The following is a 23,733-nucleotide window of genomic DNA, read 5'->3' as shown; positions in this document are numbered from 1 at the left end:
ATCGATGCTGGACACCATGAGCCCAACCACCTTCATACTCTGAGTCAGAGGGACTGGAGGAGAACTGAAGGGCAAGACAGGTGGACACATTCTACCTGCATCGCTGATCTGTGAGAAATATGTTCATTGATATAGAATCTTTTATCGTTCCCAGGAACTCCACCTTGTTGCTGGGAATTAGGGAGCTCTTTCCTGAGTTTCTTCCAACCGTGAGATTGGAGTAACGAAAGAAGGGCCCTGGAGTGAGCCTCAGATATGGCACCTGTACTAGGATGTCGTCCAGATAGGGAGCCACAGCAATGCCTCTGGATCTGGCCACTGCAAGTAGCTCCCTCAGAACCTTCATATAGATTCTCGGGGCCGTCGCCAGACCAAAGGGAAGGGCCACAAACTGGAAATGTTGTTCCAGAAACGCAAATCTCAGGAACTTGAAGTGATCCCTGTGGATCGGCACATGAAGGTAGGCATCAAGTCTATTGTCGTCATGAACGGACCCTCTTGAACAAGGGGCAGAATCAATCTGATAGTCTGTTTTGAACGATGGAACAGCCAGAAACTTGTTTAAATATTTTAGGTCTAGAATCGGGCGGAACATGCCCTCCTTTGGGAGGGACCACGAAAAGGTTCTAATAGTACCTTTCTGTGCCCCTGGGCGGATGAGATCTGAACCCTATTCCTATAACCCTGGGCGACAACCTCCAGAACCCAAGGGGGTCCTGAACATCCTGCAACCAGGCCGCTAAGAGATAATCTGCTCCATACTTGGTCCGGAAACCGGTCGGGCAGCCTCTTCATGCCGACTTTGTTTCGGCGGGCTTCTTGTTCTGCTTGGACTTATTCCAAGACTGAGCTGGTTCCCAAGTACCCTTGGACTGATCCACCTTCGCGGTGGGCTGCTGGTGTTGGGCCTTGTCCGCACGAAAGGGACGAAAAGTAGATCCCTTAGGCTTAACCATTTTATCATGCGGTAGGAAAGCGCCCTTGCCCCTGTAACTGGATATAATAGAGTCCAATCCTTGACCGAACAGGATTCTTTCCCTGAAAGGGAAGGGACAGAAGTCTGCACTTAGAGGTCATGTCCGCAGACCATGATTTTAGCCACAGAGTCCTGCGGGCTAATATGGAAAAACCTGACACCGTTGCGTTGAAGAGAATAATTTGCATATTGGCATCACAAATAAAAGAATTAGCGACCCTCAAGCCCTTAATTCTCTCCTTTATCTCGTTGAGGGGAGTCTCCCTCACGACCATGTCAGAAACTCGTACCAATATGTTGCAGCTCCGGAAACCGCAGCTACCGCAGCCGCTGCCGCCTGAAAAACAAACCCTGTGTGTTGGAACATCTTTCTTAACATGCTCTCCAACTTTTTATCCATGGGCTCTTTAAACGACCACGATCAAGAGGAATAGTTGTCCGCTTCACGAGTGTAGAGATGGCACCATCTACCTTAGGGACAGTCCCCCACTAGCTCAAGCTTAGAGTCTGGGACGGGGAATAGCTTCTTAAAAGGGAAGAGGGGGGAAAAAAAAAGGGGGAAGAGGGGGGAAAAAAAAAAGGGGGAAGAGGGGGGAAAAAAAAGGGGGAAGAGGGGGGAAAAAAAAGGGGGAAGAGGGGGAGGGGAAAGGGGGAAAGGGAAGAAGGGGAAAGGGAAGAAGGGGAAAGGGAAGAAGGGGAAAGGGAAGAAGGGGAAAGGGAAGAAGGGGAAAGGGAAGAAGGGGAAAGGGAAGAAGGGGAAAGGGAAGAAGGGGAAAGGGAAGAAGGGGAAAGGGAAGAAGGGGAAAGGGAAGAAGGGGAAAGGGAAGAAGGGGAAAGGGAAGAAGGGGAAAGGGAAGAAGGGGAAAGGGAAGAAGGGGAAAGGGAAGAAGGGGAAAGGGAAGAAGGGGAAAAGGAAGAAGGGGAAAAGGAAGAAGGGGAAAAGGAAGAAGGGGAAAAGGAAGAAGGGGAAAAGGAAGAAGGGGAAAAGGAAGAAGGGGAAAAGGAAGAAGGGGAAAAGGAAGAAGGGGAAAAGGAAGAAGGGGAAAAGGAAGAAGGGGAAAAGGAAGAAGGGGAAAAGGAAGAAGGGGAAAAGGAAGAAGGGGAAAAGGAAGAAGGGGAAAAGGAAGAAGGGGAAAAGGAAGAAGGGGAAAAGGAAGAAGGGGAAAAGGAAGAACCTAATCTCTCCCATTCATTCTTAATAATGTTAGCCATCTTAACAGGAACCAGGAAGGTCTTAGGTACCACCCTGTCCGCATACACTTTATCATGCTTAAGAATCTAAGGTTCCTCCGGTAGTATCGGTTCCTGAACCTCGAGGATAGCAAGCACCTGCTTCATCAAAAAGCGCAAATTTTCCATCCTAAACCTAAAGTCAGGCTCCTCTGCAGTGGGAGCTTTAGATGACATGGACTCCGACCAAGGAGGAACATCCCCCGAAGACTTTGAGTCGTCCTAGTCAGCAGACAATATTTCCGAGATGGCCAATGGAGTATAAGACCCCTGGGCCAGATCGCCATATTGTACCATACGCTTGCGCTTTGCAGAACGTGGTAAGGCACTTATCACCTTAGAGACCACCATTTGCAGTTGATACGCAAAATCTGACGGCCAACAGATCTCTCCCGTAGGAGAAAGACATGCCCTGGGGCGCGGCATGTGTACTTGTAGATGTATGTAGGGAACGCACCTCACGGGGAGTCCTCGGAGGTGGACGGCTCAGTAGTACTAGACATCCATTTCTTTCTAGATGTTGTGACTTTATCAAGGCATGTGGAACATAGTTGAGCAGGCGAATCGACCAAAACCTCCTCGCAATAAACACAGGTACTAGACGTAGTTAAAGAGGGAGAACCCTCTAACACGTCAGAGTCCTCCATAGCTTGCGGCTTTAGTACGGACTAGTTATAATCTAATAAAAATGACACCTTTATAACTTCCAATGGCTGGGGCACTCGCCACCTTTTATGACCCGGACCACAGAACCCGTTACATCTCCTGTGCCGCCGGTAAAGCAAGGAAATCAATAGGGCCTACCCGACAGAAGGAATGCCTCGCAGGACTGCCCCTGCACTAGGGAGAAAACGTGCCAAAACTGCCGCACAAATACTCCTGGAAATGAAACTCAAGTCCACTCATTGCCAGAGCTACATCTCACACATCACAGCAATGACAAGCATTATGTACAAATCCCCCACTGTTCAATAATCCCCCTACCAGGGTTATTAACCCTTGATTCTATAAAGATAAAAAAAAGGTATCACACTGATTAGGTCTTCTGCGTTGTGTATAAAAAAATTTAAATGATCTTACCAGAATCTACGCCATGGAACAAGAACACGGCCTCTCAATTGCATCACAGAAAGAAGGCAGTAAAACTCGTCAACGCTTATTGCTTGTGGAGCTGTTAATAGGAGTCAAGATGGTTTCGCAGAAAGACTCTCCTTGCATCTCTGGACTAACTTTCACCCATGCTCTCACTGAGAGACTGATAGGACTACTTAAAACTCCAGTCCCATTCCGAAGAGTACTACCCTCCATAAGAGACTACTTAGAATCTTCGGCACTTCTCTGCCAACCTCCTGGGACGAAAGGCAAAGAATGACTGGGGGAGGTATTTAAGCCTTTGGCTGGGGTGTCTTTGCCTCCTCCTGGTGGCCAGGTTCTTAATTCCCAAAAGTACTGAATGAAGCAGTGGGCTCTCCTCCCCTTTACATGGAAAGATTGGATTCTAAAAGGGTGGAGGGAAACAAATAAACTAAACAAACAATACATTAGACAGTGCCACTCTATTACAGCTTTCCATAAAGGTGGGAAGGGGATGAAAGTAATTTGTTACAGAATGTAGTTTTTACACTAACAAACCTGCAACTGTTTAAAAAAAGACATGAAGCCCAAAACTCTTATGATTCAGATAGAACATACGTTTTATACCAACTTTTCAAATTTCTATCCATTTTGCTTCATTTTCTTGGCATCCTTTACTAGTAGTGCATTGCTGCTCTTTAAATAATTAGCTGAATGCATCAGTAAGCCAATGAAAATAGAACTATGTGCAATCACCAATGAGCACAGTTAGCTCCCAGTTCATGAGCCTACCCAAGTATCCTTTTCAGCAAAGGATACCAAGAGAACTAAGCAAAATTAAAAACAGAAATAAATCTGAAGGTCGTACAAAATTGTATGCTCTATCTGAATCACAAAAGAAAATGTGTGTTTCAAGTACCTTTAAATATAGGGAAGTAAAAACTTACATGTCAGCTACATTTTTCTTTCTCACTAATCCAGGACTACTAACATTCAGCACTTTTTTTAATCCAGCAACTAGCTGTTTATATCTCAGTGCATAAGTGTAAATGCCACTATTCTGAGAAAGCTTGATACAACAAAAACACATGCATTATACATTATTATTGTACAGTTATTATATCGCCCCTCCCCCCACCAAATATAGAAAAATTCCTGCGGATGCCCACGCTTGCAGCACCCATGAGTAAAAAAAAGACTTGCATGAATGTTTAGTATCCTTTTAAACATGATTATTAAGGTGTACTTGAGGACTGGAGTTAAGAAAGAATGGTTTAAATGCATCACTACACTCCAGCATGATGCTTTTAAATGCTAAGCCACTGTTAATTGCCGATGTAATGCCAAAAATGCATTTTAATTTTTACAGGAAACCTTATGGTTCACATTGCAATAAATTCTAAAGAGAATTTTACCTTAAACTCATCCATGATCTTACGTATGGCTTTGCCTCGGCCACCAATAATGCGGGCGTGGACACGGTGGTCCAAGGTAATATCCTCTGATACCATTTGTTCCAGATCTCCAACAATCTGCATAATGGAATCTCGAGCAGTCTCTGTGTTCTTCTCATAACCCGTAATGACGATCTGGTCCTAGACAACAAAAAAACACTAACATTAAAGTGAATGTAATTTTTCATGTATTAGTGCCCAGTTTTTAAAAATACTAATAAAAAAAAAGGCACTTTCATAAAAGTTAACATTGCAGCATATTTTTACAAATACCTTTCTCTTGAGCAAAGCCGGATCGCTGATGCCCTGCCTGCTTTTCCTGCTGCAGTTACACAGCAATGAGGAAACCGGCTTCCTCCAATCACGGCGTGGCCTCACGAGATAGGATGCTCGGGGGGGGGAATCAGCAATCCGGCTTTGCGCAAGAGAAAGCTAAGTATTTGTAAAAATACAAAGCATGGCAATGTAAACTTTCATGAATGAAAGTGCCCCTGTTTTTAATAGTATTTTTAAAACTCAGGCACTAATTCATGAATGTTTACATTCACTTTAAGAACAGTTTACATGTGTGGTAAAAGTCATATGTATGCTTATTTTCTGCCACATAGATATGATTTAATTCTTGTCCACAGTGGTGGGATTGTATTTTGATTATGACTTTAGGCTCATGAATGTGTATTGTGCCAGAAAATTGTCGAGCCCTTACAATACATATTTAATACAAAACCAAGATAGTTACAGTAGGGCTCATTCTAGTAGAGCTGTATCTTATAGCCAAAGCAGATACTTTTTAATTTTGTCAACAGTTTCGAAGTCACCACACAGACCTACCTACCTTACCCACTGCAAATTTTTATAACACCTGGGTAAGGGTTCCTAATTCAAGCTAGGAAATAGACAGGGTGGTGTTCTGTCTAGCCCCAAGTTCTTATTTGGTAACTGTTGACCATAGATATGTGCCAGGATATAGGATACTTATTTAGCATTTGAAGGTTTAAAGTGATGGTAAAACTTTCCCCTTTGTATAAACAGATCTAGAAGGTTAGTGATATTTTAGATGGAGATTAATTCATCAGTTGTAATGAAGATGTGCTTCAACTTTTTTTGTAAGCCAACGGTTTAAACGGTTCTCCAATCTATGTTCTAACAATATGGCACTCACACAAAAAAATTGTAGATATAGCTCCAAATTGGAGAACAGTTTCAAGTAAAAAAAAAACAAAAAAAAAACAGAATTTATGCTTACCTGATAAATTACTTTCTCCAACGGTGTGTCCGGTCCACGGCGTCATCCATAACTTGTGGGGCAATATCTCTTCCAACAGGAAATGGCAAAGAGTACAGCAAAAGCTGTCCATATAGTCCCTCCTAGGCTCCGCCCACCCCAGTCATTCGACCGACAGGAGAAAAAAAGGGGAAACTATAGGGTGCCTTAGTGACTGTAGTTAAAGAAATAAATTCATCAAACCTGATTAAAAAACCAGGGCGGGCCGTGGACCTGACACACCGTTGGAGAAAGTAATTTATCAGGTAAGCATAAATTCTGTTTTCTCCAACATTGGTGTGTCCGGTCCACGGCGTCATCCATAACTTGTGGGAACCAATACCAAAGCTTTAGGACACGGATGAAGGGAGGGAGCCAATCAGGTTACCTAAACAGAAGGCACCACGGCTTGCAAAACCTTTCTCCCAAAAATAGCCTCCGAAGAAGCAAAAGTATCAAATTTGTAGAATTTGGCAAAAGTGTGCAGGGAAGACCAAGTCGCTGCTTTACATATCTGATCAACAGAAGCCTCGTTCTTGAAGGCCCAAGTGGAAGCCACAGCCCTAGTAGAGTGAGCTGTGATGCGTTCAGGAGGCTGCCGTCCGGCAGTCTCGTAAGCCAATCGGATGATGCTTTTCAGCCAAAAGGAAAGAGGTAGCAGTAGCTTTTTGACCTCTCCTCTTGCCAGAATAAACGACAAACAGAGAAGACGTTTGTCTGAAATCCTTTGTTGCTTCTAAATAGAACTTTAAAGCATGAACTACATCTAAATTGTGTAACAAACGTTCCTTCTTTGAAACTGGATTCGGACACAAAGAAGGCACAACTAATTCCTGGTTAATATTCTTGTTGGAAACAACCTTTGGAAGGAAACCAGGTTTAGTACGCAAAACAACCTTATCTGAATGGAACACCAGATAGGGCGGATTACACTGCAGAGCAGATAACTCAGAAACTCTTCTAGCAGAAGAAATAGCAACCAAAAACAGAACTTTCCAAGATAACATCTTGATATCTATGGAATGTAGAGGTTCAAACGGAACCCCTTGAAGAACTGAAAGAACTAAATTCAGACTCCAAGGAGGAGTCAGAGGTCTGTAAACAGGCTTGATCCTGACCAAAGCCTGAACAAAAGCTTGAACATCAGGCACAACTGCCAGTCGTTTGTGTAATAAGACGGATAAAGCAGAAATCTGTCCCTTTAGAGAACTCGCTGATAATCCCTTATCCAAACCTTCTTGGAGAAAAGAAAGGATCCTAGGAATTTTGATCTTAGTCCATGAGAATCCCTTGGACTCACACCAACAGATATATCTTTTCCATATTTTATGGTAAATCTTCCTAGTTACAGGTTTTCTGGCTTGTATCAGAGTGTCTATTACAGAATCCGAAAACCCACGCTTAGATAAAATCAGGCGTTCAATTTCCAAGCCATTAGCCGAAGGGAAACTAGATTTGGATGTTTGAATGGACCTTGTACTAGAAGATCCTGTCTCAAAGGTAGCTTCCATGGTGGAGCCGATGACATATTCACCAGGTCTGCATACCAAGTCCTGCGTGGCCACGCAGGAGCTATCAAGATCACCGAGGCCCTCTCCTGCTTGATCCTGGCTACCAGCCTAGGAATGAGAGGAAACGGTGGAAACACATAAGCTAGGTTGAAGGTCCAAGGCGCTACTAATGCATCCACTAGCCGCCTTGGGATCACTGGATCTGGACCCGTAGCAAGGAACCTTGAAGTTCTGACGAGACGCCATTAGATCCATGTCTGGAATGCCCCATAATTGAGTCAACTGGGCAAAGATCTCCGGGTGGAGTTCCCACTCCCCCGGATGGAATGTCTGACGACTCAGATAATACGCCTCCCAGTTTTCCACTCCTGGGATGTGGATCGCAGATAGGTGGCAGGAGTGATCCTCCGCCCATTTTATGATTTTGGTCACTACTCTCATCGCCAGGGAACTCCTTGTTCCCCCCTGATGATAGATGTAAGCAACAGTCGTCATGTTGTCTGATTGAAATCTTATGAATCTGGCCTTTGCTAGTTGAGGCCAAGCCTTGAGAGCATTGAATATCGCTCTCAGTTCCAGAATGTTTATCGGGAGAAGAGACTCTTCCCGAGACCATAGCCCCTGAGCTTTCAGGGAGTTGCAGACCGCGCCCCAGCCCACTAGACTGCGTTGGTCGTGACGATGACCCACTCTGGTCTGCGGAAGCTCATTCCCTGGGACTGGTGATCCTGGGTTAGCCACCAACGGAGTGAGTATCTGGTCTTCTGATCTACTTGAATCACTGGAGACAAGTCTGTATAGTCCCCATTCCACTGTTTCAGCATGCACAGTTGTAATGGTCTTAGATGAATTCACGCAAAAGGAACTATGTCCATTGCTGCAACCATCAACCCTACTACTTCCATGCACTGAGCTAAGGAAGGACGTGGAACAGAATGAAGAACTTGACAAGTGTTTAGAAGTTTTGACTTTCTGACATCTGTCAGGAAAATCCTCATTTCTAAAGAATCTATTATTGTCCCCAAGAAAGGAACTCTTGTCGACGGAGACAGGGAACTTTTTTCTATGTTCACTTTCCATCCGTGAGATCTGAGAAAGGCCAGAACGATGTCTGTGTGAGCCTTTGCCTTTGAAAGAGATGACGCTTGTATCAGAATGTCGTCCAAGTAAGGTGCCACTGCAACGCCCCTTGGTCTTAGAACCGCTAGAAGGGACCCGAGTACCTTTGTGAAAATCCTTGGAGCAGTGGCTAGCCCGAATGGGAGAGCCACAAACTGGTAATGTTTGTCCAGAAAGGCGAACCTTAGGAACTGATGATCTTTGTGGATAGGAATATGTAGATACGCATCCTTTAGATCCACGGTAGTCATAAATTGACCCACCTGGATTGTAGGTAAAATCGTTCGAATGGTTTCCATTTTGAACGATGGCACTCTGAGAAATTTGTTTAGGATCTTTAAATCCAGAATTGGTCTGAAGGTTCCCTCTTTTTTGGGAACCACAAACAGATTTGAGTAAAACCCCATTATGTTTACTCTCTTCATCTGATGAATCATCTTGGGCAACTTTACTATTTGTGTCAGTACTGTCCTTACTTTGTTTGGACGCTATGGCACAATTATCACACAATTTGGAAGGGGGAGACACACTGGCTTCCATACATACAGAACATAGCTTATCTGAAGGTACAGACATGTTAAACAGGCTTAAACTTGACAAAAAAGTACAAAAACCGTTTTAAATTAAAAAAGCGTTACTGTCTCTTTAAATTTTAAACAGGGCACACTTTATTACTGAATGTGAAAAACAAAGAAGGAATTGTTCAAATTTTACCAAATTTTCACCACAGTGTCTTAAAGCATTCAAAGCATTGCACCCCAAATGTCAGAGTTTTAACCCTTAAAATGAAGAAACCGGAGCCGGTTACAGTTTTAACCCCTCTACAGTCCCAGCTACAGCCTTTGCTGCAACTTTACCAAACCCAGGGGGGAATAAGATACCAAATGAAGCCTTCTAGGAACCCATTCAACTACTTTCAGATCCACACACATGCAGCTGCATGTCTTGTTCTCAAAAGTAACTGCGCAGTAATGGCGCGAAAATGAGGCTCAGCCTACTACAGTGAAGGCCCTTCCTGACTGAAAAGGTGTCTAAACCAGTGCCTGACGTTAAAAAACGTTCCCCAAAGTTTATAACCTCAATCTGTATAAAATGCCCAAATAAAGCAATCGATCTTGCCCAGAAAGTGTCTACCAGTTTTATAGCCCATATTAAGCCCTTTATTCTGTTTGAGACTAAGAAAATGGCTTACCGGTCCCCATGAGGGGAAATGACAGCCTTCCAGCATTACACAGTCTTGTTAGAAATATGGCTAGTCATACCTTAAGCAGAAAAGTCTGCCAACTGTTTCCCCCAACTGAAGTTATCTCATCTCAACAGTCCTGTGTGGAAAAAGCAAACGATTTTAGTTACTGCTGCTAAAATCATATTCCTCTCACAAACAGAACTCTTCATCTTTTTCTGTTTCAGAGTAAATAGTACATACCAGCACTATTTTAAAATAACAAACTCTTGATAGTAGACTAAAAAACTACAACTAAACACCACATACTCTTAACCATCTCCGTGGAGATGTTGCCTGTGCAACGGCAAAGAGAATGACTGGGGTGGGCGGAGCCTAGGAGGGACTCTATGGACAGCTTTTGCTGTACTCTTTGCCATTTCCTGTTGGGGAAGAGATATTCCCCCACAAGTTATGGATGACGCCGTGGACCGGACACACCAATGTTGGAGAAAATTGTTTTGAAGTGGGCGGCCATAGCGTAGGAAAAGCAGATTTTACATCATTACAACTGATTAATTAAACTCCATCTAAAATATTGCTAACATTCCAGATCTGTTTATACAAAGGAGAAGTTTTCTTACTAAATTAAAAATGATGACAAACCCTCTGATAGACTTAAATAAGGCCTTGCTCCAAGAATGTTAGTTAAAGGGACAGTCTACACCAGAATTGTTATTATTTTAAAAGATAGATAATCCCATTTCCCAGTTTTGCATAACCAACAGTTAATATACTTTTAACCTCTGATTATCTTGTATCTAAGCCTCTGCAAACTGCCCCTTTTTTCAGTTCTTTTGACAGACTTGCAGTCTAGCCAATCAGTGCCTGCTCCCAGATAACTTCTCGTGCACGAGCACACAGTGTTATCTATATGAAATACGTTAACCAACACCCTCTAGTGGTGAAAAACTTAAAATGCAATCTGAAAGAGGTGGGCTTCAAGGTCTAAGAAATTAGCATATGAACCTCCGAGGTTAAGCTTTCAACTAAAAATACTAAGAGAACAAAGCAAAATTGGTGATAAAAGTAAATTGGAAAATTGCTTAAAATTACATCCTCTATCTGAATCATGAAAGTTTAAATTGGCCTTGACTGTCCCTTTAAGCAGCATTTCATATTTAAAACTTTTACATAACTCTTAAAGTAGGTCACTATAGATAAAGGTCTTCAGTGACATTGCACTTACATGTAGCAAATGCTTGCATATGTAAGTACAAACTCCATAATACACATCAATGTATGGTCCAGCTTTACCTGGAATTCATCATTCTTGTCAGGAAACTGGATGTTAACATCATGTTCAGTGCGAATCTGGCTAATCACTGCCCCTTTGCGGCCAATGATCTTGGGATGAAATTTGGGGTTGACAGAGATAACCAGTTTAAAGCTGCGCAGAGCCTAAAGGATGAAAACATAATAGGACATTTGAAAGTGTCAACATTTTGGAATAATGCTTTTAAAATAAAAAATTACACATGTAAGGTGCTATAGAAATCTTTCCTTAAGTACATTTTTATTAATGAGCAAAAATGGGTATTTTTAAAGTTCTCCACTGAAGAAAAAGAAAATGTAATGCTGATTGTATACTGAAATGGAGTAGTTTGCATCACTCAAGAAAATGGTTGATTTACTCTTATACAGGATCTCCTAAACACAAGTGATCAGTACAGATATCCCTATGAAGCTGACCTGCTCAAACTACTAAAATAATGGAAGCAGAGGAAGAAAACACCCATGCACTTACCCTGTCTTCTTGTTCAGCCTGTAACTCCCGCACACGTTCTAATAGCCCGGCTTTAGCTCGCTCCAGATAAGAAGACAGCCCAGTGATGGTAATTGTATCACATTGCAGTTCAGGGGCTGGGACTTGGATATTGACCTGTGGCAGATATGGGAAATTAATGGAAGTGACCTACCTTCGTTCAAGATTCTTTAATATCATAGCTTATAAAGTATCTAATTCTTAATTAGATTTTATGGGCAAGAACCCAGATTCTAGGTGTTTTTTTATATTTTATTTGTCAACAATGCAATGTAGGTTAATTTTACTATTCAATCATTGGAACTAGTAGAATGCTACTTTCATAACTCAATCTTATACATATTTGTTCCCAAAAAATGGGTTACTTTTGATGAAAGAATGCAGATGAGAAATTTTATACAGATCAGCTTGATCTATTTGACAGTACAAGATATTTACAAATGGGGGGAAAAAAAAATACATTTCTATCATACTCATTTCACCATAAAAGTGATACCTACAGGGAGTGCAGAATTATTAGGCAAATGAGTATTTTGACCACATCATCCTCTTTATGCATGTTGTCTTACTCCAAGCTGTATAGGCTCGAAAGCCTACTACCAATTAAGCATATTAGGTGATGTGCATCTCTGTAATGAGAAGGGGTGTGGTCTAATGACATCAACACCCTATATCAGGTGTGCATAATTATTAGGCAACTTCCTTTCCTTTGGCAAAATGGGTCAAAAGAAGGACTTGACAGGCTCAGAAAAGTCAAAAATAGTGAGATCTTGCAGAGGGATGCAGCACTCTTAAAATTGCAAAGCTTCTGAAGCGTGATCATCGAACAATCAAGCGTTTCATTCAAAATAGTCAACAGGGTCGCAAGAAGCGTGTGGAAAAACCAAGGAGCAAAATAACTGCCCATGAACTGAGAAAAGTCAAGCGTGCAGCTGCCAAGATGCCACTTGCCACCAGTTTGGCCATATTTCAGAGCTGCAACATCACTGGAGTGCCCAAAAGCACAAGGTGTGCAATACTCAGAGACATGGCCAAGGTAAGAAAGGCTGAAAGACGACCACCACTGAACAAGACACACAAGCTGAAACGTCAAGACTGGGCCAAGAAATATCTCAAGACTGATTTTTCTAAGGTTTTATGGACTGATGAAATGAGAGTGAGTCTTGATGGGCCAGATGGATGGGCCCGTGGCTGGATTGGTAAAGGGCAGAGAGCTCCAGTCCGACTCAGACGCCAGCAAGGTGGAGGTGGAGTACTGGTTTGGGCTGGTATCATCAAAGATGAGCTTGTGGGGCCTTTTCGGGTTGAGGATGGAGTCAAGCTCAACTCCCAGTCCTACTGCCAGTTTCTGGAAGACACCTTCTTCAAGCAGTGGTACAGGAAGAAGTCTGCATCCTTCAAGAAAAACATGATTTTCATGCAGGACAATGCTCCATCACACGCGTCCAAGTACTCCACAGCGTGGCTGGCAAGAAAGGGTATAAAAGAAGAAAATCTAATGACATGGCCTCCTTGTTCACCTGATCTGAACCCCTTTGAGAACCTGTGGTCCATCATCAAATGTGAGATTTACAAGGAGGGAAAACAGTACACCTCTCTGAACAGTGTCTGGGAGGCTGTGGTTGCTGCTGCACGCAATGTTGATGGTGAACAGATCAAAACACTGACAGAATCCATGGATGGCAGGCTTTCGAGTGTCCTTGCAAAGAAAGGTGGCTATATTGGTCACTGATTTGTTTTTGTTTTGTTTTTGAATGTCAGAAATGTATATTTGTGAATGTTGAGATGTTATATTGGTTTCACTGGTAAAAATAAATAATTGAAATGGGTATATTTGTTTTTTGTTAGGTTGCCTAATAATAGTCACCTGCACACACAGATATCCCCCTAAAATAGCTAAAACTAAAAACAAACTATAAACTACTTCCAAAAATATTCAGCTTTGATATTAATGAGTTTTTTGGGTTCATTGAGAACATGGTTGTTCAATAATAAAATTAATCCTCAAAAATACAACTTGCCTAATAATTCTGCACTCCCTGTATGTACTTATATTATAGTGAAACCATAGCAAAAGAAGCAAACAAGATGTTGGTATATATTAAGATGAGTATAGTTTCTCAAATTCTAAACTGTGCCACTACAAGTGTGGCAACAAAAATGCTTACTGTAAATTATTTCTATTAAAAACCAAAAATCCTGGCACCATTAGAATCCATTCCCTTTACTGTGTAAAATAGAGACAAGACAAAAACACCACAAATACAGGTTATAAATAACCCCCCCCCCCCCCTTTTATAGATTTTATATAAAGATTAGACCAAAAAATTGCTCATCTGATAAATTAATTTCCTTCTTGGCATCGAGTCCACAAGAACATTCATAACCTATGGGAAATACTATTCATGGACACCAGGAGGCGGCAAAGACATCCCAAGAATAAATATCCCTCCCACTTCCCGTACCCTCCAGTAGTTAACACTTTCAGTCGCTAGCACTCCCACCTTGAGGGAGATCTGGGGGCTCCCACCCGCTCCTCCTGTATATAGTGACAGGCATCGCCAGGGCTTCACGTTATACGTGATGACACCACTGCGCAACTTTATTTAAAAATGGCAATGTTAAGTATAGGAAAAGGGGGCAAGCTGCTTAGAAGCCTGTATCTCAGGCATCTAAGCAGCTTTTGACCCCCAAGACCTACCATTGGAAAAGTAATTGCGTAAGATTTCCAACAGTGTAAGTCTTGGGGATCTGAAACCCCCACAACAACAAAAAAAACCCGTAAAGCAGCTTAGCACCCAGGTGGGAAAGTGCTTAGCACTCAAAGGGACATTATACACTAGATTTTTCTGTGCATAAATGTTTTGTAGATCCATTTATAAAGGCTATACAGCTTTGTTTTTAGAATGTATAGTTTTGCTTATTTTTAGTTACATTGCACTGATTTTCAGACTCCTAACCACGCCCCAAAGTTTTAAAGAATACTGATGTATACCTACTCCAACTTGGTCCTGTTTGTGCAAAGGGTCTTTTCATATGCAGAGAAAGGGGGAGGGGACAGTGCTTTTTTTGCTATAGAACCACTTTCAATGGGTGTTCTAGCTACCTTTATAACAGAGCTAAACTGGGAGCTTCTAAGTTTTTAAACGGTTTTATACTGGATTTATAGATCAGTATCTGTGCATATTCTTTATAATGGTGTCTATTACATGCATTTAAATGAAAATTGGTGTATGTCCCTTTAAGACTATGATAAGGAGATAAATTATGCTTACCTGATAATTTTATTTCCATAGTGGGGAGGAGAGTCCACGGCTTCATTCATTATTTGTGGGAATTAAGAACCTGGCCACCAGGAGGCGGCAAAGACACTCCCAGCCAAAGGCTTAAATAACACTTCCCTCATCCCCCAGTCATTCTGCCGAGGGAACAAGGAACTGTAGGAGAAATATCAGGGTATAAATGGTGCCAGAAGAACAAAAACTAAATTTAGGTACGCCCATCGGAGCCACGGGCAGAAGTCGTGGACTCTCCTCCCCACGATGGAAATAAGCATAATTTAGGTTTTACATCTAAAGGGGAGGAGAGTCCACGGCTTCATTCATTACTTATGGGACCAAATACCCAAGCTCTAGACACTGAATGAAAAACGGAAGGGCAAGAAGGCGGACCCTAATCTGAGGGCACCACAGTCTGTAAAACCACTCTCCCAAAAACTGCTTACACCAAAACAAAAACGTCAAATTTGTAAAATTTTGTAAAGGTATGCAAGGAGGACCAGGTAGCCGCCTTACAAATCTGCTCCATAGAGGCCTTATTCTTGAAGGCCCAAGACAAAGCCACAGCTCTAGTCAAATGAGCCGTGATCCTCTGAGAAGGCTTATGTCCCGCTGTCTCAGGCTAAATGAATCATGCTCCTCAACCAAAAGGACAAAAGTTGAAGAGGCTTTCTGCCCCTTGCGTTTCCCTGCATACACCACAAAAAATGTAGATTGTCTGAAATCCTTAGTAGCCTGAAGATAAAACTTCAAGGCTCAAACATGTGCATATTATGAAGTAACCTCTCCTTAGAAGAGGGGTTAGGACACAAAGGAGGAACTACTATTTCCTGATTAATATTAAGGTTAGACACAACTTTGGGAAGAAATCCCAAACCAGTGCGAACAGCCTTCTCAGCGTGAAAAAACAAATAAGGAGGCTCAAATTGCAAGGCTGCCAGTTCAGAGACTCTGCGACCTGATGCAATAGCCAACAGAAAGAACTTTCCAGGAAAGAATCTTAATGTCAATAGTGTGCATAGGTTCAAACGGAACCCTCTGCAACACCCTCAGAACCAAGTTCAAGCTCCAAGGAGGAGCTTACTGTCTAAAAACAAGCCTGATTCTAGACGGGAACTGAACAAAAGACTGAATATCAGGAAGCCCAGCAAGCCTTGTGTAACAAAAAACATAGCGCCGATCTCCACGCAGTCAGCCTCAGAATCTAGATTTTGATGTTAAAAGGGACCCGGTCTCAACAGATCCCTGCGACAGGGTAACCTCCATGGAGAAGAAGACATCCCCACCAGATACGCAAACCTTGTCCTCGACCACGACGGAGCAATCCGAAAAGCCAAAGCTTGTGCCTGCTTGATGCAGGCCACTACACAAGGTAGAAGTGGCAACGGTGGAAAAATGTAAACTAGGTTGAACCCCCAAGACACCGCTGAAGCATCTATCAGCTCTGCCTGGGGATCCCTGGACCGAGACCCATATCTGGGTAGCTTGCAATTGAGTCTGGACGCCATTAGATCTCTCTCAGACATCCCCCATCTGTGACAAATCTCAGCAAACACCTGGGGATGGAGAGACCATTACCCCGGATGGAAGGATTGCCTGCTGAGAAAATACGCTTCACAGTTGTCCACACCTGGAATGTGGATTGCTGAGAGCGAACAGCTGTGGGACTCTCCATTCCAATATCCGAGAAACCTCCCTCATATCACTAGGGAGCTTCTCGTCCCCCCGATGGTTGATGTAAGCCACCAAGGTAATGTCTGTCTGGAACCTGATGAAGCAGAACGACCCCAGAGGAGGCCACGCCTTCAGAGCATTGTAGATTGCTGGAAGTTCCAGAATATTGATCGGGAGGAGAGATTCCTCTCAAAAACACTGCCTGAGCCATCCTGGCACCCCAAACAGGTCACAATCCTGCCAGACTCAAGTCTGGTCACAATCTCCCAGGACGGTCTCAGGAAGGATGTCACTTGGGACAGTTGTTCCGGACTGATCCACCAAGAGAGGGAGTCCATCATCCGATCGTCCAGAGAAATCTGTTGGGATAGGTCTGTATGATCACCGTTCCACTATCAACATGCACAACTGAAGGTCTTAGATGGAACCTGGCGAATGGAATGACATCAATGCTGGACACCATGAGCCCGATCAGCTCCATACTCAGCCACCGATATTAATTTCTTTTACGATATGACGAGTGCATGGTTTTCATCCTTACTTGTGGGATATTAACCTCCTGCTAACAGGAAGTGGCAAAGAGCACCACAGCAGAGCTGTATACATAGCTCCTCCCTTCCCCTCCAGTCATTCGACCGAAGGTTTAGGAAGAGAAAGGAAAAGCTAAAGGTGCAGAGGTGACTGAAGTTTACAAAAAATAAAATAAATCTGTCTTAAAAGAACAGGGTGGGCCGTGGACTCGACATATCGTAAAAGAAATTAATCAGGTAAGCATAAATTTACTTTTCTTTTACAAAGATATGACGAGTCCACGGATTTCATCCTTACTTGTGTGATACCAATACCAAAGCTATAGGAAGCGGGAGGGACAAGACAGAGACCTAAACGGAAGGCACCACTGCTTGAGGAACTTTTTTTTCCAAAAACAGCCTCAGAAGAAACAAAAGTATCAAATTTGGAAAATTTGGAAAAAGTACGAAGGGACGACCAAGTCGCAGCCTTACAAATCTGTTCAACAGAAGCATCGTTTTTAAAGGCCCATGTGGAAGCCACAGCCCTAGTAGAATGAGCCGTAATTATTTCAGGAGGCTGCTGTCCAGCGGTCTCATATGCCAGACGGATGATACTCCTCAGTCAAAAAAGAGGTAGCCGTAGCTTTCTGACCACTACGCTTTCCAGAACAATGAATAATGAAAATGATTGACGGAAATCCTTAGTTGCCTGTAAGTAAAACTTCAAGGCACGGACCACGTCCAGGTTATGTAACAGACGCTCCTTCTTAGAAGGATTAGGACATAAAGAAGGAACAACAATTTCCTAATTAATATTCTTATTTGAAACAACCTTAGGAAGAAATCCAGGCTTGGAACGTAAAACCACCTTATCAGAATGAAATATATGATAGGGCGAATCACATTGCAACGCTAAAAGCTCAGAAACTCTTTGAGCCGAAGAAATAGCAACTAAAAACAGAACTTTCCAAGATATTTTAATATCTATGGAATGCATGGGTTCAAACGGAACCCCTTGAAGAACTAGAACTAAATTCAAACTCCAGGGAGGAGTAATTGGTCTAAAAACAGGCTTAATTCTAGTTAGAGCCTGACAAAAAGACTGAACATCTGGCGCATCTGCCAAACGTTTGTGAAGCAAAATTGACAAAGCAGAAATTTGTCCCTTTAAGGAACTTGCTGATAACCCTTTCTCCAATCCTTCTTGGAGAAAAGACAGAATCCTGGGAATCCTAATTTTACTCCATGAGTAACCCTTTGATTCACACCAATAAAGATATTTATGCCATATCTTATGATAGATTTTTCTAGTGACAGGCTATCGAGCCTGAATCAAAGTATCAATGACCGAATCAGAGAATCCTCGCTTAGATAGAATCAAGCGTTCAATCTCCAAGCAGTCAGCTGCAGAGAAATTAGATTTGGATGTTGGAACAGACCTTGAATGAGAAGGTCCTGTCTCAAAAGGAAGTTTCCACGGTGGTAGAGGACATGTCCACTAGGTCCACATACCAAGACCTGCGTGGCCACGCAGGCGCTATCAGGATTACTGAAGCTCTCTCCTGTTTGATTCGAGCAATCACGCGTGGAAGGAGAGAAAACGGTGATAACACATAAGCTAGGCTGAATGACCAAGGCACTGCCAGGGCATCTATCAGTTCGGGCCTGTGGATCCCTCGACCTAGATCCGTAACGTGGAGGTTTCGCATTCTGACGAGAAGCCATCAAATCCAGTTCTGTTCTGCCCCATTGGCGAATCAATGAAGCAAACACCTCCGGATGGAGTTCCCACTCCCCCGGATGAAAAGTCTGTCGACTTAGAAAATCCGCTTCCCAGTTTTCTACTCCTGGGATGTAAATTGCCGACAGATAACAAGTGGGCCTCCGCCCATCAGATTATCTTGGATACTTTTATCACTGCTAAGGAACTCCTCGTTCAAACCCTGATGGATTGATATAGGCCACAGTCGTGATGTTGTCCGACTGAAATCTGATGAATTTGGCTGAAGCCAACTGATGCCATGCCTGAAGCGCATTGAATATTGCTCTCAGTTCCAGGATATTGATTGGAAGTAGAGACTTCACCTGAGTCCAAACACCCTGAGCCTTCAGGGAATTCCAGACTGCACCCCAGCCCAGAAGACTGGCGTCCATTGTCACTATCACCCACGAGGGCCTGCGGAAACATGTCCCCTGGGACAGATGATCCGGCGACAACCACCAAAAGGAGAGTCTCTGGTCTCTTGATCCAGATTTATCCGAGGAGATAAATTCGCATAGTCCCCATTCCACTGTCCGAAATGCACAGCTGCAGTGGTGTGAGATGAAAGCGGGCAAACGGAATGATATCCATTGCCGCTACCATTAATCCAATGACCTCCATGCACTGAGCCACTGAAGGCCGATGAATGGACTGAAGAGCTCGGCAAGTACTCAATCTTTATTTTTCTGACCTCCGTCAGAAATATTTTCATGTCTACCGAGTCTATAAGTCCCCAAGAAGGGAATCCTTGTCCGTGGAACTAATTAACTCTTTTCTATGTTCACTTTCCAACCGTGAGTTCTCAAGAAAGACAATACTATGTCCGTGTGAGATTTTGTCAATTGATAATTTGACGCCACTGCTATGCCCCGCGGTCTGAGAACCGCTAGAAGAGACCCTAGAACCTTTGTGAAGATTCTGGGTGCTGTGGCTAACCCGAAGGGAAGAGCCACAAACTGATAATGTTTGTCCAGGAAGGCAAATCTTAGAAACTGATGATCCTTGTGGATAGGGATATGAAGGTAAGCATCCTTTAAATCCACGGTAGTCATATATTGACCCTCCTGGATCATTGGTAAGATAGTTTGTATAGTCTCCATCTTGAATGATGAGACTGAGAAACTTGTTTAGACACTTGAGATCTAAAATGAGTCTGAAAGTTCCCTCTTTTTTTGGAACCACGAAAATATTTGAGTAAAACCCGTCCCAGTTTTGGAACAGGACAAATTACTCCCATGGTAGAGAGGTCTTTTACACAGCGTAAGAACGCCTCTTTATCTGGACTACAGATAATCAAGAAAGATGAAATCTCCCTCTTGGAAGAAAATCCTTGAATTCCAGTTGATATCCGTGAGTCACGACTTCCAGCGCCCAGGGGTACTGAACATCTCTTGCCCAAGCCTGAGCAAAGAAAGAAAGTCTGCCCCATACTAGATCCGGTCCCGGATCGGGGGCCGCCCCTTCATGCTGTCTTTGTAGCAGCAGCGGGTTTCTTGGAATTTTTTACCTCTATTCCAAGTCTGATTGGGTCTCCAGACTGACTTAGATTGGTCAAAATTCCCTTCCTGCTTTGTGGAGGCAGAGGAAGCAGAGGGTCCCACTTTAAAGTTTCGAAAGGAACGAAAATTATTTTGTTAAACTCTCATTTTAGCAGACTTATCCTGAAGAAGGGAATGGCCTTTACCTCCAGTAATGTCAGAAATGATCTCCTTTAACTCAGGCCCAAATAGGGTCTTAGCTTTAAAAGGAATAGCTAAAAGTTTAGATTTTGATGACACATCAGCAGACCAAGATTTGAGCCATAACGCTCTACACGCTAGAATGGCAAATCCTGCATTTTTCGCCGCTAATTTAGCAATTTGAAAAGCTGTATCAGTAATAAAAGAATTAGCTAGCTTGAGAGCCTTAATTCTATCCAAAATGCCATCTAATGGAGTCTCAACCTTCAGAGACTCTTCTAGAGCCTCAAACCAAAAAGCTGCTGCAGTAGTTACTGGAACAATGCAAGTAGGTTGTAGGTTGTAAAAGGAAACCCAGATGAATAAATAATTTCTTTAGAAGACACTCTGGCTTTCAAAGACCCTATGGATAAAAAGCTAAACTGTCCTCAATAGGTATAGTTGTACGCTTAGACAGGGTAGATAAAGCTCCCTCCACCTTAGGGATCGTTTGCCATGAGTCCCGAAAGGTGTCTGATATGGGAAACATTTTCTTAAAATTAGGAGGGGGAGAAAACGGTATACCTAGTCTATCCCATTCCTTTTTTACAATTTCCTAAATTCTTTTAGGAACCGGAAAAACAGAGAAAGTAGGCACTTCTAGATATTTGTCCATCTTACACAATTTCTCTGGTGGTATCACAATAGGGTCAAAATCATCTAGAGTCGCTAAAACCTCCCTAAGTAACAGGCGGAGGTGTTCAAGCTTAAATTTAAAGGACATAACGTCTGAATCTGTCTGAGGTAACATATTTCCTGGGTCTGAAAGTTCTCCCTCAGACAGCAATTCCCTAACCCCCAACTCAGAACACTGTGGGTACATCGGAAATAGCCAATAAAGCATCAGAGGATTCAGTATTCACAGCAATAGCTGACCTACTGCTTTTACCCTGTAACACTGGTAATTTAGATAATACCTCCATAAGGGTAGTTGACATAACTGCAGCCATCTCCTGTAGAGTAAAAGAATTAGATGCACTAGAGGTACTTGGCGTCGCTTGTGTGGGCGTTAAAGGTTGACACTTGGGGAGAATTAGATGGCATATCCCGATTCTCTTCAGACTGAGAATCATCCTTAGGCACACTTTCTTTACCTAAAATATGCTTTTTACATTGTAAGGCCTTTTCAGTACAAGACGTACACAAAGTAAGCGGGGGTTCCCCAATGGCTTCTAAACACACAGAGCAATTAGTATCCTCAATGTCAGACATGTTGAACAGACTAGCAATAAACACAATAGTCGTTAAACACCTTATGTTACAAACTGCTATTTGTGACTGGCCCTTTAAATGGAAGGTTGCCCTGCTTCCCTGGATTTTGGAGAAGCCTATTTGCCAGCCTCCTTCCTCATGACTACGGTGCTGATGATTCTTTGGTGAGCGCTAGGAGCATCCTTTTCTACGGTCCAACTTCCAGCCAGCCTGGAGGCAACAGTAACATTTGGCGGCAGCGGTGGGATTGGCGTCCTAGCACAAGGAGCAGCACCACAACAGCACTGGTATCGTAGGAGAGTAATTGAGGGCAACGCTAGCCACTGCGCAGCGTCCCTACCTACAGCAGCATGGAGCTGACAAGATACTGGTCAGAACCATGTGAAGAGCACCTCAACCGGATCCGTCGCTATGAGGGCGCGGATTTCGTTCCAGAGGTAAAGAGGCGGCTAGTCCGATATGGTCCAGACCCTGCGCAGGAGGTAGTCAGTCGCATCATCCGGGAATTGGATACGGAGAACAAAGCGGCACGAGCCTTTGAGCGCCAACTGTGGAGTTTGAGGGTATGGACACCTGGTCTCTCTCCCCAGCAGCAGCATGTTCCACAGGGAGAGGAGAGCAGCGACCTCCCTCCCCAGCGGCAGTATACTGTGCAGAGGGAAGAGACAACCGGTCTCCTTCCCCAACCCCAACCAGAGATACCAGAGGCAGCAGGCCTCATAGACTGGTCCTGGGAGGACCCCCAGCAGGCAGGTGGAGATGGGACCGCAGTCTCTCTACCGGCCCTACAGGGATGCTGGGCAGGCGGCCCAGATCCCCAGCGACAGACCCAGCTACAGGGAGGGGAGAGCATCGACCTCCCTCCCCAGCCGGAGTGTGCCTTCCAGGGAGAGGAGACAACCGGTCTCTCTCCCCAGCCGCAGCATGTTCCACAGGAAGAGGAGAGCATCGACCTCCCTTCCCAACGGCCGCCGGAGTATCAGGAGGAGGAGGTAAGCCAATCTCCCCCTCCCCAGCTAACTCATAACTTGGGCCCAGGGTTAACAGTGGAGATGTTAACCCCCACTGACCCCCACGTTCCCTTTGCCACCGGGCAGGACTATGCCCCCAATTCCCCCAGCAGAAGAGCTGGCATCAGGACAGAGCGCTGCTGGCCTCTGCCCTACAGACCCCCTTGTTACAGGACTGGCCTGCAAACCCCTCACCCCAGCAGAAGCGCTGGCACCAGGGCAGAGTGCCGCTGGCCTCTGCCCCCCAAGTACCATCAGCTATTTGCCCAGCTGTGCCAGGAAGGCAGAGGATGCTACACTTTCATCCTATAACCTGGAACCTACAGGCCAGTGCTACTTGTTGTGGGGGGGCTGCTTTGCTGCTAGTGTTTATTTGTGGGTGGGTTGCGAGACTAACTTAGGCACTGACCGACAGAAGGTCAGGTGCCTTGTTAGTCTCCCTCCAAAAGGGGAGATATGTTACAAACTGCTATTTGTGACTGGCCCTTTAAATGGAAGGTTGCCCTGCTTCCCTGGATTTTGGAGAAGCCTATTTGCCAGCCTCCTTCCTCATGACTACGGTGCTGATGATTCTTTGGTGAGCGCTAGGAGCATCCTTTTCTACGGTCCAACTTCCAGCCAGCCTGGAGGCAACCGTAACACCTTATTTATGGATTTCAATGATTTTACAAAAAAAAAAAAAAAAAAGTACTGCGCCTTTAAGAAATAAAGCGTACAAATTTCCCAAAACTGCTTAAAAATGCTAAATAACGCAAAAAGAATATATACACATGTTAAATGTGGCCAAAAATTATTGCACCTTAAGAGCAAAAGACTAAATTAACCTTTACAGGACATTTATAGCAAAAAATATAATTTGTATGAAAAAAAGACCCCTGCACCCTGCTCTGCTGTGGCGCCTACCTGCCCTCAGGGTACCGCAAAACGACTCTAACAATCCGGTCATCAGAAC

At 43.7% G+C, this 23,733-nt stretch overlaps 1 protein-coding gene across 1 annotated transcript in view; it reads right to left on the bottom strand.

The window, feature by feature from the left end:
* Positions 1–4,625: 4,625 nt before the first annotated feature.
* Positions 4,626–23,733, bottom strand: part of HDLBP (high density lipoprotein binding protein) — a 131,067-nt gene continuing 111,959 nt past the window's right edge. Inside the window, 3 exon segments of the mRNA XM_053709899.1 lie at positions 4,626–4,875; positions 11,108–11,251; positions 11,598–11,732. Of these exon segments, the coding sequence (XP_053565874.1) occupies positions 4,663–4,875; positions 11,108–11,251; positions 11,598–11,732 (492 nt within the window). The 3' untranslated portion in view covers positions 4,626–4,662.

The sequence above is a fragment of the Bombina bombina genome, chromosome 4 (genome assembly GCF_027579735.1).
Source record: "Bombina bombina isolate aBomBom1 chromosome 4, aBomBom1.pri, whole genome shotgun sequence".
In the NCBI taxonomy this organism is placed as follows: Eukaryota; Metazoa; Chordata; class Amphibia; order Anura; family Bombinatoridae; genus Bombina; species Bombina bombina.
Note: the sequence above shows the minus strand (reverse complement) of the source record. Positions and strands in the feature narration are given on the sequence as shown.